Source organism: Theobroma umbraticum, unplaced genomic scaffold (assembly GCF_002168275.2).
Source record: "Theobroma umbraticum cultivar Fairchild unplaced genomic scaffold, ASM216827v3 scaffold_44.0, whole genome shotgun sequence".
NCBI lineage: Eukaryota > Viridiplantae > Streptophyta > Magnoliopsida > Malvales > Malvaceae > Theobroma > Theobroma umbraticum.
In genome coordinates, this window is record NW_018397255.1 from 13,003,507 (window position 1) to 13,022,436 (window position 18,930).

Here is an 18,930-nt window from a genome sequence, read left to right on the forward strand (position 1 = left end):
TTGTTGGGAAGTGTTTTTTTATACTTGAAAAATGAACTCCGCTAAGCAACAGAGTAAATTTTGACCATTGAAACAGTTGGGAGCAATTCTGCCGCATTACTGTCTTTAGCGTCAGTTCAAACTGCTAGACAGAATTGCTCTTAGTCGATAATCAATATCACTTAGTCGACTAAGTCGTCTCTGTCTCTGAACTCATTTTCTGGCAATAGGCTCTGTCTTTGAGCATTTCTGGCAGTACCCTCTGAGTTGACTGGCAAACTTTCTTGGTCGATTGAGTTGTTTTTGTCTCTAAACACAGTTTTTGATAGTAAGCTCTTAGTCGACTAACTCTATCTCTTGGTTGACTAAGTGCTCTCTATTTCACGATTTGCTTGAACTTGCCAGCTTTTCTTTTGAGTTTTATCCAACCCACTCCCTTGATTATCCAACTAAGAGGCTTCTTGTTTCATTACTCACTTATAGCTCCTTATTCTTATGAGTTTTGATTTTTGCTTTTGAATGATTGATTAATTATTTGACATATATTTTTGTCTTGCACACTCAAACATTATAATTAGACGCCAATGAATGGGAATATTTTGCTATCATAAAAAACATATAAAGTCAATCATTCTCTATCTCTTATTTTTGATGATGACAAAACACTCCTAGATTGATAGTGCAATGTCTATGGTCAACATGAATGCTTCAAAGCTTTATGCGCAATGAGTTGCTCCCCCTTAGTCAATACATCTAGTTTTCTTTACATAATATTCAATAAAACCAAAACAAAGCATCACACATAAAAATTAAACATGGAGACTAATCAAACTTTATTTAACTTAGTCTTCCTTCTATCCTTTTTTTTTATCATTAAAATTGATATTCAAAACTCCCCCTTAATGAGTGCATCTAAATTTTCCTTTAATCTTTAAATCAAACTTTAATGAATGAGAATCATAAGCACTCATACACCTAAGTCATACAAGCTTATAAATATAGTTCAATAACTTTAAAACTCAAGCTTATAACTATGTAAGAACAAATGCATGAGAGTTAAATCATTTCAAGCAATTGTCAAGGATTACTCAAATAATGTTCCAGCAAATTTGATCATTTTGTCAAAATCAAAACTATAATAATTTTAAAGCTAACACTAACATCCTTTGAGGACCCATCTTTGTGCATTGTGGTGGAGCAATTGGAACATATACCGTACATCCAAAAATTCTTAGATGAAAAATATTTGGTTCATGACCATAAACTAATTGTATGGGGGAGAATTTAAGATAACTCGTTGGCCTGATGCGCACAAGTGCTGCTGCATGCAAAATGGCATGTCCCCAAACAGAAATTGGGAGTTTGGATTTCATAAGTAATGGCCTTGCAATCAATTTAAGGCATTTGATAAATGATTATGTTAGACCGTTTTGTGTATGAACATGACTAATCGATTGTTCAACATTTATTCCAATTGACATGCAATATTCATTAAAAGCTTAAGACATAAATTCACCAGCATTGTCAAGCCAAATTGTCTTGATTGTATAATCAGAAAAATGTGTTCGCAAATGAATTATTTGTGTAAGTAATCTTGCAAATGCCAAATTGCGAGTTGATAATAAGCACACATGTGACCATCTTATTGATGCATCAATGAAAATCATAAAATATTTGAATGGTTCACATGGTGGATGTATGGGTCCACATATATCACCTTGAATACATGTCAAAAATGTAGGGGATTCAATCCCAACTTTAGCTGGTGATGGCCTTATAATTAATTTACTTTAAGAGCATGCAGCACATGAGAATTCATGAGATTGAAAAATCTTTTGATTTTTCAATGGATGATCATATGAATTTTCGATAATTTTTTGCATCATTATTGATCCAGGATGGCCTAACCAGTCATGTCAAACATTAAAATTATCAGTAAACTTTTGGTTTACTATAGCATAAGTTTCAATCATTTTAATTTTTATGTAGTACATTCTAGAGGACAAAGCGGGTAATTTTTTCAATACACACTTTTTACCAGATGTAATAGATGTAATATAAAGGTATTCGGTACCTCTTTCATTCGTTGTCTCAATATGATATCCATTCAAACGAATATCTTTAAAGCTTAATAAGTTTCTTTGAGACTTAGTAGAAAATAATGCATCTTTTATTATAAACCTTGTTCCTCTAGGTAGTGAAATATTAGCTCTTCCGGAACCTTCATTTAATCTTGTACTACCAGATATTGTATTGATATTAGCTTCTTCTATTGTCAAGTGAAAAAAATATTTCTTGTCTTTAAATATAGTGTGCGTTGTAGCACTATTTATTAGATATATATCTTTATCATTGATCTTGGGTCTAACTAGATGAATATCCATATTTTCTTCAAGAAAATAAAAATTATATATAGTAAGAAATTTACATAAGAGAACATTAAATATAAACTTTGTTATTAAAACACAAAAAAAATCTTCCTAATAGATATATTAACTTCTTAATAGAATAATACTAAACATGCCAAGTTTCTAATAAAGTTATACTAAAACACATCAATAAATAATTTAAGAAATTTCATTATTGGGATTCCCATCACCAATCAAATGATCAATCCGTCCTTTAAGGTGGGTAAAAAAATCAGCAACATCCAAGTGTGTTATATCAACTTGGCTATCATCTTCAATAAAATTTATTTCGATGTTTTTTCCTTTATCTTTTAGTGATGTTTGATAAAGTTCAATAAGATGTTTTGGCATACGACAAGTACATGACCAATGACCTTTCATGCTACATTAATAACAAACATTTTCTATATCCCTTTTACTTTGTCCATGTTTGTCCTTTTCTTGTATCTCTTCAATATTCATCCACTTCTGGTGGGTATTCTTATTATTAGAATAATTTGTGTAACTACCACGACTACGATAATTATGACAACTTTTTCCACGTCTACGATTACGACTATGATCATGATCAAAATTTTTAAATGATGTCGCATTCACTTTAGGAAATGGAGCAGAACTAGTTAGGCGATATTCATAATTTCTCATCAATAGCTCATTATTTTTTGCAGCCACAAGGAGACATGAAATCAGTTCAGAGTATTTCTTAAAGCCTTTTTCACGATATTGCTACTGCAGGAGCACATGTGAGGCGTGAAAAGTGGAGAATGTTTTTTCTAAAAAATCAGCATCAGTCACCTTTTCTCCACACAATATTAGTTTAAAACTAATTCTATATAATACTGAGTTATACTCACTTATAGTTTTAAAATCTTGCAATCGCAAATACATCCAATTATAACTAGCTTTTGGTAGGATTACTGTTTTCTGGTGATCATATCTTTCCTTTAGACTTTTTCAAAAATCAACAGGATCTTTTATTATGAGATACTTAATTTTTAATCCTTCATGAAGATGGTGGCAAAGGAAAATCATTACTTTTGCCTTATCCTGATTAGATGCTTCATTTTCTTCTTTGATTATGTCACCAAGACCCATAGCATCTAAATGGATTTCAGCATCTAGAATCCAAGATAGATAATTCTTGCTAGTAATATCAAGAGCCACAAATTCAAGCTTTGTAAGATTTGACATTTGATAGTTTAAAAGAAGAACGTAAATGTTAGTATTACACAATATTATAATTGGTAAGCAAAATAATTAATTGGTTGATGAAAAACATTAAATGAAAATTGATTTATTAGAAATTGGTAAAATTTGGGCAAAAAAATAAAATGACAATAAAAAAATTACTTGAAAAAAATTGAACTTCGACTTTGTGAAGCTTGAGGGTGAGAGATTATAGAATCATCGAGTTTGTGAAGCTTGAGGGTGAAGGTAAGAGATTATAGAATCGTCGACTTTGTGAAGCTTGAGGGTGAGAGATTAGAGAATCGTGCTGATAACGTGTTATGAAAAAATAACTTTATAAGAACAAATAAAAATAACTTGAAAGAATATTTAAAGAGAAGAAATAAAGTATTTATAGGAGAGAAGAAATCTTATTGAAGTGTGTATACAAATAAACTAAAGGGGGCCTATTCATAGGCAAATAACCCTTTTATAAGATGAGGATAGCACTTAGAAATTAGATGAATTATATCCCAATCTAATTTGATTTACATCAAATTTAGATATAAATAACATGAATAGATATTCACAAAATATTCATAACAATTTGCATTTTTTATTTTTATTTTAAAAAAGACACTAGCTAAACCTTTTTATTTCTAATCAAACTAACACCAAACCACCTCTTTTTCCCTTTTTTTTCTTTGTTTCTCTTTCTCTCTCTTCCAACGATTACACCTTAAATCTTTTTTTAAATTTTTATCTAATTTGTTTGCTTTTCCACCTTAGACGAGTTTTTTCAAATTTGATCCACCTTAGGCAAGTTTTTTTTTCTTTTCCTCTCTTTTTCTTTTTGATTTTATTTTATCTTTCGGATTTAATTTATTATTTCTGAAGACTTTGAACGCTTGGATAGAATAATATTTATTCTTTTTCCATATCAGTTTCTTTGGAATTATAATAACTATATTCATGTTTTTCTGTTAGGTCTAAACATTTAAGACAGACGAAAATGGAAAAATTTTAAATGTTTTTATTTTCAAAAGTTTCTTGTAGCAGATAAATTATCAAACGTGTTTTTTTTTTAAGAAAAAACTAAAAATAATGTTTCTGTTTTTAGTCAAAAACATAATACAGATTAGGTTACCAAAACCTCACCATATGCTTCTTGCATCATTTAGTTTTTCTACACTAGTTAAATAGATTTTGTGGAAACAAAATCTAAACAAATTTTGAAGCTTAGATTATGTGTTTTAAAGCCGTAAATAAAGGATTTTCCTCGTGGTCTTAATAAATTTTAAATATAAAATCAAATTGAATATAACTATTAAATAAAATACCAGTGGATTGAAATTTGAAAATGAATTGTGAAAATATGAAAAGAATATAGCACAATGACTAAAATTCTCATACATATTTATATATTCATTGCTAATTATTAGTGGCACAGAATCAGATCGCGCATGCTAAAAGCCTAATGAAAGAATAATTTTTTCTCCTCAATGTCTTTAATTTAAACTTTTCCAAAACAAAAGAGAGACAGAGAGGGGGAAGAATAGAATCTTGCACTAAAACGACACCTTAAGTCCAGCTTCACGAAGACCGAATTGACCAAAATATCCCTTCAAACGGACAGCTTGTTTGCTTGTTGCGTTCTGGCAAAGCCCCCGCGGCCAAAGATTCTCATTTCACAGACCCATCCCCACGCTTTCGAACGTGCTTTCGCTCTCTCTCTCTCTCTCTCTCGTGGCTTTCGATTCTTCACGGAGAAACATTCCCGCGTTTAAACGCTCATCTGATCACGAGTAAGGCTTTGTTCAACGAATTTGAGCCGATCTGGAAAACGAACAGGGAGCTTTCCGCGCCGATCGAGGGAGCTCTCCGGAGCCGGTGATGGCGGTGTCGCCGGAGCACCGCCGGAACTCCTTCACCACATCTTCTTCTGCTTCCGAAGAAGTTCCGGAGAAAAGCGAGCAAGAAATATGCATCGATGTTAAAGAGCTGGACATTAGCAGAGACTCCAGGGAAGTCGCCAGTAGCGATGATTCTCGCGCTGGAGTTTATCGCAGTGCAATGAATAACGGTGGCGCCGAATCTTCAGGTGCGTTGATTTACCCTTCCGAACCTCGCTTCGTTCTAGTAATACAATTCAAAATTATAACGTTTTATTGCACAGTTTCTTTCTGGACTTTGACGATGATTAGCTTGGTGTAGTTTGACTGAAATTTAGACCTGATTTTGACTTCCTCCATTTTATTATTTTCTTTTATCTTTGAATTTTGTATATTTGGAAATTCTAGCCATATGACCCGTCTGTGATTATTCATATTTTGTAGTTAAATATGATAGTGTTATTTGCCATTCATCAGGGGGATATTTCTTTGTGGTCTGCAATAACAACCCTGCAGTGGCTTACACATTTAAACATTTAAAGTTTGGGAGTTTATCTTAGGTTGGGTGATAGGTTTAGGCATTAGAGCCGTTCTACTGGATATTACTTTTTTAAGGCAAATGATTGTATATTTTATCGGGAAAAATATATTATGGATATCTAAGTAGAAAGGAAATTGATGCTATGTCTGTTCGGCTAGAAGTAAAGAAGAAAGAAAGGAAAGGGGAAAGGAAGGGGAAACTAGGAAGGTGAGGAAGAAATTTATGCTTTCAAATATGTTGTGTGGTTGGTAGGAAAGAAAATAGAAGGAAAGGGAAGGAGTGGAAAATTTTCTTTCAAGCCTCCCATTTGTGGACGGATTGGATGCTCTAAGCATGGAATGAGTAGGAGCCTCCCTTTTCCCCCTCTGTTTATTTTTTGCAATCTTAACTAGTAAAGGGTAACCCCCTTTATCTCCTATCCTTCTTAATTCCCTTTTCTCCTCCCACTAAACAAACTGTAAATGTATCACTTATGTGCTACAATTGCCAATGTTCTCTCCCACACTTTTATGGATATGATACTTAATATTTTAAAAACTAGATGATGCCAATCAAGTTGCTAAATTCTGAATTTCACATGACAAAAGATTAAAGTGTTGGCTTGTTTTGCTCATTCTGGAGGATTGGTTAAAGTTGCATACCCAGACGGGTTATATGATATCAGGTTAGCCAATGTGGATTAGCCAAAGAATGTGGACTTCATGTTTCAACTTTGTCTTCCTTTTATACGTTGAAAAAGATTAGCCTTGCAGTTTGACTGTCATGTCCTGTTCTGCATTGCCTACAAGGACAAGGAAGTCCATCATCACATCTGTTGTTTCATCTTCAAGTCTCATTTGGGTATGACTAATGGGGAAAAGAGGATGGTTTGGTCATGTTTAGATAATTACAGGTGTTGGTCCTCTATTTGAGGCTTTAAATAGCCTATGCTGCCAAGGTTTTTTGGTGTTTCCCACATTATGCAGGTTTGCCTTCATGGAAGGTTGGCTAATAGGCATTGATATCAATACGTGTAGCCTTTCAAGTTGAGATCCTGGTAGCCTTTTTGGTGCAACTTATTTAATAGAATCAGCTATTTACTAGAGGTTGATATGAGGTATATTGTAGATAAGTTTGAAAGGTCATAGGGAATTCATTGCAAGGTGTCCAGCTGCAGGTAAAATAAGACCAAGTGCCTATCAGACCATCTTATAAATAAATATGCACTTCCTTTAAAATATATATTATTTTGGAAGAAAAGAGTTCCTATTATAGATCAAAACTCTAAATGAGAAATATCCCACATATGGACATACAGAAAGATGCACATATGCACAAAATTATGGACAGGTCTATTTTTATGATTCTGATTTTTGCTTCTGTTCCATCTGAGAAGTCACAGCCATTAATTAAAATCCAAATTAATGTACAGGCCTAAATTTCTTATATTTCTTCATTAAGGCTGTTTGCTTAAAAATATTTCTGGGGTTGGAACATTGCTTGTAGGCACTTCAAACATTGAAAAATTGGGTTCAAGCCAGCCTAAACTGGAAAAATCAAAAACAGAGGCACAAAGACCTCGAAATATACTTGCTGAAGAGGCAGCGCAGATTTTTGACAACAAGTTATCTGCCCAACAGAAGGTAGTAAGTTTTCTGGATCAATCACTTGTACCACTCCCCCTTGTTTTAATATATATTTATAGAACCACAATTGATTCTCTTCTGCATGACTGTTATTTTAGTTTTAGATGTTTTCGGAGAATGATGGCATGATGCTGGTTGACTTAATTTTGTCTCAGTTATATAATTCTATGTTAGGAACTTTTTACTTTTTAGTTTTCAAAATGCATATAAGGTGGCGTTTGGTATTAGGAAAGTGAGAGCACATTCCCTGCAATGTGTCCAATTAAATTACATTGCAGTGTTTGTTTTGCAACAGACTACTGCAATGTAAGATTGCAATGCAATCACATTACATTGCACTTTGCAATGTTTTTAAAGACAATTTTACTCTTCAACTTTATTACCTTATTAAAAATATTTTATACTGTTATACTTAAAATAAAAAATATTAAAATAAAATATATAATATAAGAATAAAAAATTAAAATAAAATAAAATATAAAAAATTAAAATTTATATAATATAGGTAAAATAAAATAAAATAAAATATATAATATAAAAAATATATTAAAAAATAAAAATAAAATATATAAGATTATAATAATAAATGAAAATAAAATATATGACATTAAAAATATATTTAAGAGATGATATTATATAAAAATTAATAATAAAAAATATAAATACATTAAACTTGTATTTTAATAATTAGGGGTAATTTTGAAAATTAACATTACATTCCTAGTAAAGTACTTGTAAACCAAACGCTACAATGTTATTTTTCCTGCATTTTAATCATTATTTTGCTTGCATACCAAACACTGTAATGTTATTTTCGCTGCAATCACATTGTTTGCAATCATATTACTTACAATCACATTACCTGTAATCACATTGCATTGTAAACTACCAAACGCCATCTAAGGTCTTGGTGGAAGACTCAAATAACTAATGATCAAAGAGGAATGGTTCAATTCTTTCTTCTAGATCGATGACTGATTTAAGGATTTTGAAGGACAGACATGGCTTCCCTCCCACTATAATATGTTGTACTTGTAACTATGAATATGTTAAATATGCTCCTGAATATGCTGGAAAACTTTTTTAAAAATTATTTCAAAAACTAGAAAGTTATGGGACGGATTTGTTGATGAGGTGATGGAAATGGTTCCATCATTTACCAAAAAGAGTGGAGTAAGTTTCATGGATAGTCACTAAAGTTTTACCTCTTTTCCGTTTTGCTTAGTAAACTTCAAATCATCCCATTTGGGTCAATAAAGTATTTAAAGTGTTATGATTCATTAAAATAAATGACAAAATAATGACATTATATATAGCCATTTAGAAAACCACTCATTTAAAAAATTCATGGCAACTTTTGTAACTCATTTTTTTTCTTCTCATTTTCATTTTGTGTCCTCTTAGCAATTAATTAAGACAATTGAAAAAGAAAAAGAAAAAAGAAAAAGAAAAAGAAAATGAGAAGATAAAAAAGAGAAAAAAACTGACATGACTCCTTAAATGGTTACTGTGTCGTCATTTCATCATTTATTTGAATGCAGTTCGTTAAAGTGACCATATAGGATACAATTGAAAAAGTTCAGTGACCAAATGGACACAAATTGAAGTTTGGTGAGGAAAGTGGGACAATGGTATAAGTTCAATGACTACCCTTGAAATTTGCTCAAAGAGTGAGATACTTTGTTACACAAGAAGAAAAAATATCCATCTTTGTGAACAGGAGCTAAATCATGACTTAGTTTGGCCTTTGGTGGTTCTGATCTATGTGGGTGAGGGTTGGATTACAGATGAAAAGGGTCAAAACATGCGAGAGATGGAAAATTTGTGATGGAGTGCTTTCCACATACTATCATCTACTATAGATGGGCTGCATCTGTGAAGGAGGAGAAAAAGAACACTTTATAGCTAAATACTTTTTCTTTCTCTTTTATTTACATCGGTAGCTGTGCTTGAGTTTTTTAAAATACTACTCTTAAGCATTTTTTAAGATGTTTCTTGAAGATTTTTCTGGAGTCCCTTTTTCATTTCCCTGGCCTCTTCTTAAGGCTAGAAGTTATGTTTCTAGTATGGATTAGCATTTAGCACAGATACAGACATACACTCACATGTATCTAAATGTTATAACTTAATAATCTCTTCATTGCCATGGGAAGGCTGAATCCATAATCGGGACCTATCCTATGTTGTTAATATCATTGCTGCTATTGTTATTGTCATCATCATTGGTATTTCAGTGATCATTATTACAGATTGCCTTGATGATTGTTTTTCTTGGATGGTGTGACAGCTTGATCTTTTGAGACTTGTGTACCTGGCGATGTTATTAAATCTTATAAACCTGTGCAGCTTAAATTGTTGAACAGAATAGCTACTGTGAAAGATGATGGGACTGTGGAGTTTGAAGTTCCCGGAGATGTTGAGCCCCATGCTCTTGTCGTTGGACCGAGAGATGCACATACTGAAGCTGCTGATGAAGAGTCACTTGAAACGGACATTCAGTACATTCCACCGCTGCAAATAGTAATGGTTATAGTTGGCACACGTGGAGATGTGCAGCCATTTATTGCCATTGGCAAACGTCTCCAGGTAAGGAAAATTATATTATTTGTATGAGCACCTTTTCATTTTTTTTCTATTTATTTACATATGGCTGTATGTTTAAAACCTTTACGTCTTTGGTTTGCATAATGAAATAGAGGGGGAATGAAAAAGTTATTATGTAGAAGTAGAATAAGGTAGAAATAGAATAAAAGAGATATTATGTAATTTGGTTCATAAAATGGAATCGTAATTTTGACATCTTTCCAATTTTTGATTGACAAAATAGTTTTGGAATAATAAAGGATAAAGTGATAAAATGACACAAATACCCTTTACTATTAATTTAAGAAAATTTTTTGAGGTTTTTGAAACTCATTATTTTTTTGGCAATATGTTATTATTAAATAATAATTTAATATGTTATCATCAAAATATGAAGGTTTAGTATTAAAATATTAATATGATTTTCATTTTATTTTTTTATTTTTTTTTAATCTTTCATTTTTTCTCTTTTAATTGTTTAATAAAATAATGTTAATAATTAATATTAAATTATTAATATTTTATTATTAAATTGTTAATATGATTTTTATTTTTCTCTATTTTCCTTTTTTCTCTTTTAATTTCTTTTTTAATAAAATGTTACTAAAATATTAATATGATATTTATGTTAATTTCTTTTTATTTTTTGCCTATTTTCATTTTCCTTTTTTCTCTTTTAATTTCTTTTTTTAAAATATTAAAAATATGTTTAATTTAATAATTTATTATTAAAGTATTAATAATTTGTTATAAAATATTAAAATAACTTTTATTTTAATTTCTTATTTAGTTTTTATCTATTTTCATTTTTCCTTTTTTCTCTTTTAATTTCTTTTATGTTAAAATATTATTAATTTAATAATTTATTATTAAAATATTAATATGATATTTTATATGATAGGGTTAGTAATATCACATAATAAACAGGGATATTTTTGTCCATAACTATTTGAAGTCTATTCCATGAAACTTGGAATAGCTAATACCAAGGAGGGGGTTGGTATTAGTTATTTCAAGATTCATGGAATAGAGCTCAAAGGTATTAGTTATTCTGTATTTTTAAAGAATGACTATGCTTGAGAATGGCTCTTCCTTGATACAAAAAACCAACCAAACAAAGTAATAAGTTTTATTTAGGAATAGGGGGGATGGTGTAACTTCATTTGGGCCTTCTGGTTACATGCATGTACTTAGAAAAATGGAGCAACTTTCAATTGAATCAGTAAGTTGAAGACCGAATCATTACTCTTGTATGTTTTTATTTTATATATATATATGTATGTATGTATGTATGTATGTGTATTTAATTAAATTCTCTATATTGAAGATTGAGCCAGGGAATGCTTCTTGCTCCTCACATTGATGTTCTTAGGTAAACTAGTAAAAAATAATATCTATTATAGTTCATAGAAAGCAGCTCTGTTGTGAGCAGTTTGCTTATAGACTCAGGAAGTGTTGGACTTGGGTGATGATCATTTAGGGTAGTTTGCTGGATTGATCAGGATCTAACATTGCTTACCGTTACTGATCAATTTTATATTTTAAATGAAAAAAATAATTTTTAAAGTTTTTGAAACCTTTTGTTGGTGTATAAGTGCAGAACATGGTTCTTAAGCAGTACTAGGTTTTAATTTTGTCTAAAAGGTATCTGTTTTTTTTGAAACACTGCATATTGGCTTCTGCTTACTGCTTATTTGCTGACAAGTTTGTGCTCACTGCTTCACAATGAAAAGAAAAAGAATAAAATGAAACAATTAAGTTCAATCCTTTTATTGGTTGTTTGAAACGTTACCATGGGAAAGTATGTTTTGCATGCAGGAATATGGCCATCGTGTAAGATTGGCAACTCATTCAAATTTCAAAGAGTTTGTGTTGACTGCTGGGCTTGAGTTCTATCCATTAGGCGGAGATCCAAAAGTTCTTGCGGGTTGTATGTACCTAACACATCATTTGTTTGATGATTTTCTGGTGTAACCTTTTATGGTTTTTGATAAGATTATTTTGAGGTGGTTCCTTCTATGTAATTCAAATTAGTACCCTGCAAAGCATTTAACTAATTGCAAGATGTTTTTGAAGAATATGTGAAGCACTGAATTATTGTTACTTTTAAGATTGTGTCAACACAGCTTCATATAAAATGTGTAGGTATTAAGTGAAGATTGTCCAGTACGCCCAATGCAATATGTGAATTAAATTGAATGTGATTAGTTGACAAAAGTTTTGGATTTCCAGCAAAAGCTTTTTAATAATTTCCTTTTCTTTCCCCTCGACTTTTTTCCCCTGAGCAGATATGGTTAAAAATAAAGGCTTCTTGCCATCAGGCCCTTCTGAGATACCTACTCAACGACATCAAATAAAGGAAATTATCTACTCTCTGCTTCCTGCTTGCAAAGAACCTGATCCTGATTCTGGTGTCCCTTTTAAAGCGGATGCAATCATTGCTAATCCTCCAGCATACGGTTAGATTTTATCACTTTTCAAGCTGTAGTGGCATTATGTATGCATATGAATGGGTGTGTACACATGTTTAAGTATGCGTTTATGAGTACGTATAATGGAAATATTGCAGTTGTCTAAGATCTGGTGTTTCGGTTTCAATTTGTTATGGATCTTGTTCTTTGAATTTATTTCTCATGCATACATTAAGGTCTTTCAGCAGTATTCAAGAAAGGATATTAGATTTACTCCTTTTAGCACTCTGCTTTTAGCTTCCTGGATGACCATGGGTAATCTTTCAGTGCTGAATTTGTTTTATTTTGTCTCTATTTGTGAAATGAGTTTGGTGGGAAAAGGTCATGAATTCCCTTATTATCCACTATTATTTGTTGTTTTTGGAATAAAAGTATTTTTTTTTCTAATGTTGATATTTCCCTGTTCAATGTTCTGATACAAGCTTTGGCAATGCATTTTAGGGCATACCCATGTGGCAGAGGCACTAAAAGTACCACTTCATATATTTTTCACGATGCCATGGACGTGAGTCTTGTCTGCTTAATGTTATCTATAGCTGAGTTAGATGTTGCTTTAACATCTCCAAAGCTAGCAGTTTACAATTTTGTCATTTCTTCTTGTTTTGTATCAGTCTGTTGTTCTATTACATGGTTTAATGGGGACTCTTAGACTGCTTTGCACAATCCATTATTGTTTCCTCCAGGCCAACTAGTGAATTTCCACATCCCTTGTCCCGTGTGAAGCAGCCAGCTGGTTATCGAGTGAGTGCTGTTAAGTTTATTCATATTTATCTTGTTATATGTTTTTATTTATTTTTATTTTTTTCTACTTTTCTCATTTTGCTTGTTTGTGTTTGCTGCAGCTTTCTTATCAAATTGTTGACTCATTGATATGGCTTGGGATACGGGACATGATAAATGATGTTAGAAAGAAAAGGCTGAAGCTGCGACCAGTCACATATTTAAGTGGTTCCCAAGGCTCTGATTCCGATGTGCCACACGGATATATATGGAGTCCTCACCTTGTTCCTAAACCAAAAGGTGGTTGCCTTAGGATCTAATTTCAGAGCATAAAACTTAAACTAATATAATCTTGGGCTTATATATAAGCTTGTAGGAGTTTATTTTATTTTATTTTTTTATCTCAGTTCACATTCAGACATTCTGTCCATCTTATGTAATAAAGCATGAGGATGTATCTTTAAAAGAAAAGATATACTGCTTAGTTACTTTACATGCTCGCAAGAATTTTCAAGTGGAAGGATGACACTTCTACTTTTCTCCTTCAGATTGGGGTCCTAAGATTGACGTGGTAGGATTTTGCTTTCTTGATCTTGCAACAAATTATGAACCTCCCGAATCACTCGTAAAGTGGCTTGAAGCTGGTACAAAGCCTATTTATATTGGATTTGGTAGCCTTGTAAGTCTGTTTTCTTATCTCATTATCCTTTACTACATTTTTCAGTAGTTTGTGAGTTTGTTTTCTTATGTCATTATTGCTTATTAATCCCTTATTAAGTATCATATATTTCTAGCTGTGCCTACTGGAGAATTTTAAGTTTGTCTTTGTATTGTGAAACTCAATGTAAAGGTTTTTGGTTATTAGTATAATTTTCAAATCCATACTAATATTTAAAATGAATTGCTGTGTTTTATAAGTGACACTAATTTAGTTGATTAAATTACATAATAATCGAATAACCTAATAATATATAAAATAGGGTTATATCATTTATTTAATTTATTTGTTTGGCATGCACACAAAAGGAAAAAAACTACCTTTTACTGCACAGAAACCTTTTATTTTCTCTTACTCAGGAAGTGGGTGTGCACAAATTCTAGTTATTTTAAAGTATATAGCAAAATGGTTGCCAGTCATACTGATTTTCCTGTTTAGGGTGTTTTTGTTTCTCTCTCTCTTCCTTTTTTTACAATAAGTTGAAACCCTTAATTTGTGGAGGACCTAGCCCTCAAGCTCCAGTAGTGTTCCTTGGGAACCTGCTGCTAATCTATACTTCAATTTTGTTCTTTGGTGCTAGTGCCCCTCTAGCGATACCATATAAAACTTCTGTGAAGCCTTAATGAAAAACGCCTAGGAATTTATTTCCATGAGTAATAGAAGATTAGTAGTGCTGTGGAGGGAATCTTACTGTGGGACATATTCTCGGAGAACATCACTAAGGCTCTAAAATCTGTTACTGTGTGATGTGACAATAAATCTAACATGTAAAGCACAAAATGGTTGCTCACTCTATATGAAAAAAAAATATTGGGGACCACTTATTACATGAAATTTAAGATTTATCTAAGGGGTTTCATATTACAGTTGGAGTAAACTGCCTGCTTGCCTTGAGTAAAGATTAAACCTTAAAGTGTGCTCTCCAGGGATGGGGTTCCTTTCCTTTAACAGGCCAAAAAACCTATCAAGATATCAAACATGGCAAGATAGATCAAGGATGTTAAGATGGCCTCGGTTGTAAAGTTTTGTCATACAATACAGTTGTCAATTAAAACTAAGGACTTGGTTTTCAATGTCAATGGGTCCATTAAGGAAGTTTTGGTTAAAAAAAAACCATTTTTTCTTGAAATTCTCAATTCTAAGTCTAGCTGTGCTTGGTCATTTCCCACTCATTTTCTTTTTAAATTTCAAGCTTTCCTTTTTGTTTCTTCTTGATAGGGAAAGACTCTTCTCTTTAAATTCTTATGTTGAGGTTTTCTATATTGTATTTCTCCAGACATCTGCAAGTTTGCTAGTTAGAGAAGCTGTTGAAATTCGTAGATAATAGTAGAATTTTGGACCATGACTTATGTACTGAAAGGTATCAATGCCTATAACATTGCTGTCTGAAATTCCATTACTACTTTATTTATTGACAATTATTATAAGGTACAAGATTATGAGCCTAAACATTCAATGACTAATGTGTATTATCATTTGAAGTAGCTCTTCTACGACAGGCGTGGTAAAATTTCTTGGCACTACTACATTTTGTTTGTTATTTTGCTGGCTGAGGTGCATTTTGTTTAAAGTTGTGTGTTTATAATGTATTATGGTTCTGCTAATATTTGGTTGCTACTTTTGTCTTATCACTTTATGTTACTGGAGCATGGTACAATTTCTTAGCACAAGAATACTATGTTTGAAATATAAACATGGAACCGAACTTAAAAGTGCCCTTTTTTGGTGTTCCAAGAGAATTTTAGTTTTTTCCATTCTGTTAAGTGTAAGATTTGAAAAGGATTTGTTTTCTTGCAAATTTTGTATGAGTTGTTTGTGTTGCTAATATAAAGCAAAGCGTGCTGAATGTAATAAATGACTGCATTTTGTTTTTTCTTTTTCCATTAGATTGAGATCCATTTCATTAACCATGATAATAGACTAATTTTATCCTTAATGTAGTGGATGGATATCACCATTAAGTTACTATCAAATATTGTTCTTACTCAACATGATATTGCTGTGCTTTTTATTTTCTTCAAATTTTATGTTTTTTTTTTTGAACAATTCCTTCTTCCCTTTTCAGCCGGTTCAAGAACCAGAAAAAATGACCCAAATAATTGTGGATGCATTGGAAAAAACTGGACAGAGGGGTATTATTAATAAAGGTTGGGGTGGCCTTGGTAACTGTAAGTGGTTTTTCTTCTTACTTTTGTATCTTGAATGTTTCTTTATTAGGATTTCTCCTTATTAATTTTTATTGGCCTAGCACTTGTGTGCATATTTGCTTAGCTTTAATTTATTTATTCTCAGTGGCGGAAACCAAGGACTCTGTTTACTTGTTGGACAATGTCCCTCATGATTGGCTGTTCTTGCAATGCATGGCTGTGGTGAGTCCACAAATTAGGAGTGCAGTGTGTTTCTGAGGATTCTTTCTCATTATATCTGTTTAGCTTTTTTATATATTAATTGTGTGTCTATTTGGTGGTTATAACTCCTGGCCTGACCACTCTTCACTGGAATGGGCGTGGAATGCTAGGTCAATTACTTGGCCCCAGCTTATATTGGAAAGTTTCTTTGAGAGCTATCACTGTAGGCATAACGCGTAGTTTTGTATCCTAAATCAAACTTGTCACATACAAGTTCGACGTTGAAGGTTTCAAATTTAAAAATCTCCCTCCTCACTCCCCCACCCCCCCCACTCCCCCAAGCCCCCTGACCCTCTCATCTTGGAAAAAGGGGAAAAAGTTAAATACCATTCGCACTTTGGTTCCCTTCAACTTCACATTTTGGCTCTGCCCTGAATAACATATGACTGATTACTTTAGGAAAAAACACTTTGTTTTGTAATGGCATTTTCTGATTAATGCGTATAAGATGATTACTCTGTTGGCAAGGAGGTACCAATGTTTTATCTTTGGTGAAGTGTGGACCCCAGCTTATTCAACCTTTTTGTATCTTAGAAGAAACTTGTGCAAATATTAGGGATTCTCAGTGAGGTCATACCAATGGAGTTTTCTTTGTTTAATAATTTTTATGTACTTTACACCAATATGTTGTTGACTTGACATTTTTAGATATTTCAATCTATATGTGGTGTTTGTTTGAAATGAAAAAATGTAAAACATTGAGGGTCTTGGAAATCAAATATATGTTGATGGATATCTAAGGTATTGGGGATGCTTGATATTATGACGGTCACATATGTCAAAGAAGTTTGGTATATGTTGGTTGGGGAAGTCATTATAAAAGATTAGAGCAGAAGCCCAGTGCTGCTGTTAACACATAATACAAAAAATAAATTGCTCAAATATAAATAACTTAAGTTGCAGAGCATCCAGCAATATAGCATGCTCCTGAGGTATGGGGATGCAAGTATTTGATCACGGTAGTTGACCTTCGAATAGTTAACTTCTATGATAAAAGTTTTTGGATATTACTCAACTTTTGCCTTCACAGAGTAGTTTTCCTCAAACCCTTTCTCTGCTATTTGTTTCTGAATGGCAAGATCTTATCTTACTGCCTTGCTTTCAGGTTCATCATGGAGGTGCTGGAACAACAGCTGCTGGTCTCAAAGCTGCAGTAAGAACAAATATTTTGATCGTTGTTGCTTTTGGTTTTGCTTGATGTCCATCTGCCTGTTGATCCACCCTTTTTTTCTTCTCAATTTTAGTGCCCAACAACCATTGTACCATTCTTTGGTGACCAACCTTTCTGGGGAGAGCGAGTGCATGCCAGAGGAGTGGGACCCCCACCCATCCCAGTTGATGAATTCTCACTTCCAAAGTTGGTTGATGCAATAAATTTTATGCTAGAGCCAAAGGTAACTATGAATTTAAGATGCCAGAGTTGTTCAACTTATATTTGCTTTTGCATTTTAGATTTAGCCATTCTTGCTTCCTTTGTTTTCTTTTGGACATTCCATGGAGCGTTTTTTTCTTTTTGTGTTTAAATTTTTAAGTAGTTTCCTTTTTTTGTTTGTTTTGAGCTGGGGGGCAGTGGTTGGGATGGACTGTTGCCAAGTTCCAGTAAAGTTTTGTTGATAGAGCTTGATCTTGGGGAGTTTTCACAAGCAGCTATTTGCTTGTACCTTTCCTCCTTTTTTTTTTTTTTTTCTTTTGTGGTTTGGTGTATGTTGGAACTTATTTAGGCTTTTGAGTTGCACAAAGAGAGGTAGGTCATTTTCATCTCAAGAGTACCACCAACGCTCTGAGTTCGAATTTGAGGCCTCCAAATTTACCAAATTCTAACTTCTTGGGATTCTGATTTAAAATCTAGTTTCTATCATGATGATCTCAGGTAAATTTTTTTTACAAAAAAAACCTTAAAATTGTTGAAAGCCGAAACTTAGGAGAACTTGTAATGTGATGATTGCACAAGGATATTGGAAAATATGGCATGAACTCACAGTGAAGTATGTTAGGTGAAAGAGAAAGCAGTTGAACTTGCAAAGGCAATGAAGAATGAGGATGGGGTGACTGGAGCAGTGAAAGCATTTTTTAAGCATCTTCCGTGCAAGAAGCCATCACCACAGCCATCACCAGAGCGATCCAGTATATTCTCCGTTAGTAGATGTTTTGGTTGTTCCTGAATCTCGGTATGGATATTTGTTTCTTCCTTATAACTTCTTGTGTGTTCTGTGGTGTCCTCCATAGGGCTTTCTTTCCTAAGCCTGAATCTAACATTCTTATGAATGCCTCTCCTAGAATTCCCACCCCCGTTTCCAGAAATGTAATTATATTTACAGTCAAGACACATTTAGTGTAAAACACGGATTTTCATTTATCTCAAAGGTAATAAGGCCCAATTTTTTTATTCAAGAGTTTGAGTCTTTTATATCTTTATAG

General features: G+C 32.6%; 1 protein-coding gene across 2 annotated transcripts; it reads left to right on the plus strand.

Moving 5' to 3' along the window:
* The first annotated feature begins 5,157 nt into the window (after positions 1-5,157).
* SGT (UDP-Glycosyltransferase superfamily protein) lies at positions 5,158-18,903 on the plus strand. 2 transcript variants are annotated; one of them, XM_021419624.2, is made up of 14 exons: positions 5,158-5,655; positions 7,473-7,612; positions 9,959-10,198; positions 12,014-12,125; positions 12,484-12,654; positions 13,108-13,171; positions 13,350-13,407; positions 13,509-13,686; positions 13,935-14,065; positions 16,170-16,272; positions 16,397-16,473; positions 17,618-17,665; positions 17,757-17,906; positions 18,507-18,903. In XM_021419624.2, exons 1-14 carry the CDS (start codon positions 5,448-5,450, stop codon positions 18,672-18,674), a joined length of 1,848 nt encoding a protein of 615 aa, XP_021275299.1. In that variant the 5' UTR covers positions 5,158-5,447; the 3' UTR covers positions 18,675-18,903. The 2 variants fall into 2 exon arrangements, with proteins under 2 accessions (XP_021275299.1, XP_021275300.1); XM_021419625.2 differs by having other exon boundaries at positions 5,159-5,655; positions 7,473-7,609.
* Positions 18,904-18,930: the final 27 nt, after the last annotated feature.

Bases quoted from the DNA above. Each gene is read 5' to 3' on its own strand.
- SGT (XM_021419624.2), top strand. From the start codon at position 5,448: ATGGCGGTGTCGCCGGAGCACCGCCGGAACTCCTTCACCACATCTTCT. The intron at 12,126-12,483 runs GTATGTACCTAA...TCCCCTGAGCAG, and splicing joins TCCAAAAGTTCTTGCGGGTT to ATATGGTTAAAAATAAAGGC. The intron at 17,666-17,756 runs GTAAGAACAAAT...TCTCAATTTTAG, and splicing joins CTGCTGGTCTCAAAGCTGCA to TGCCCAACAACCATTGTACC.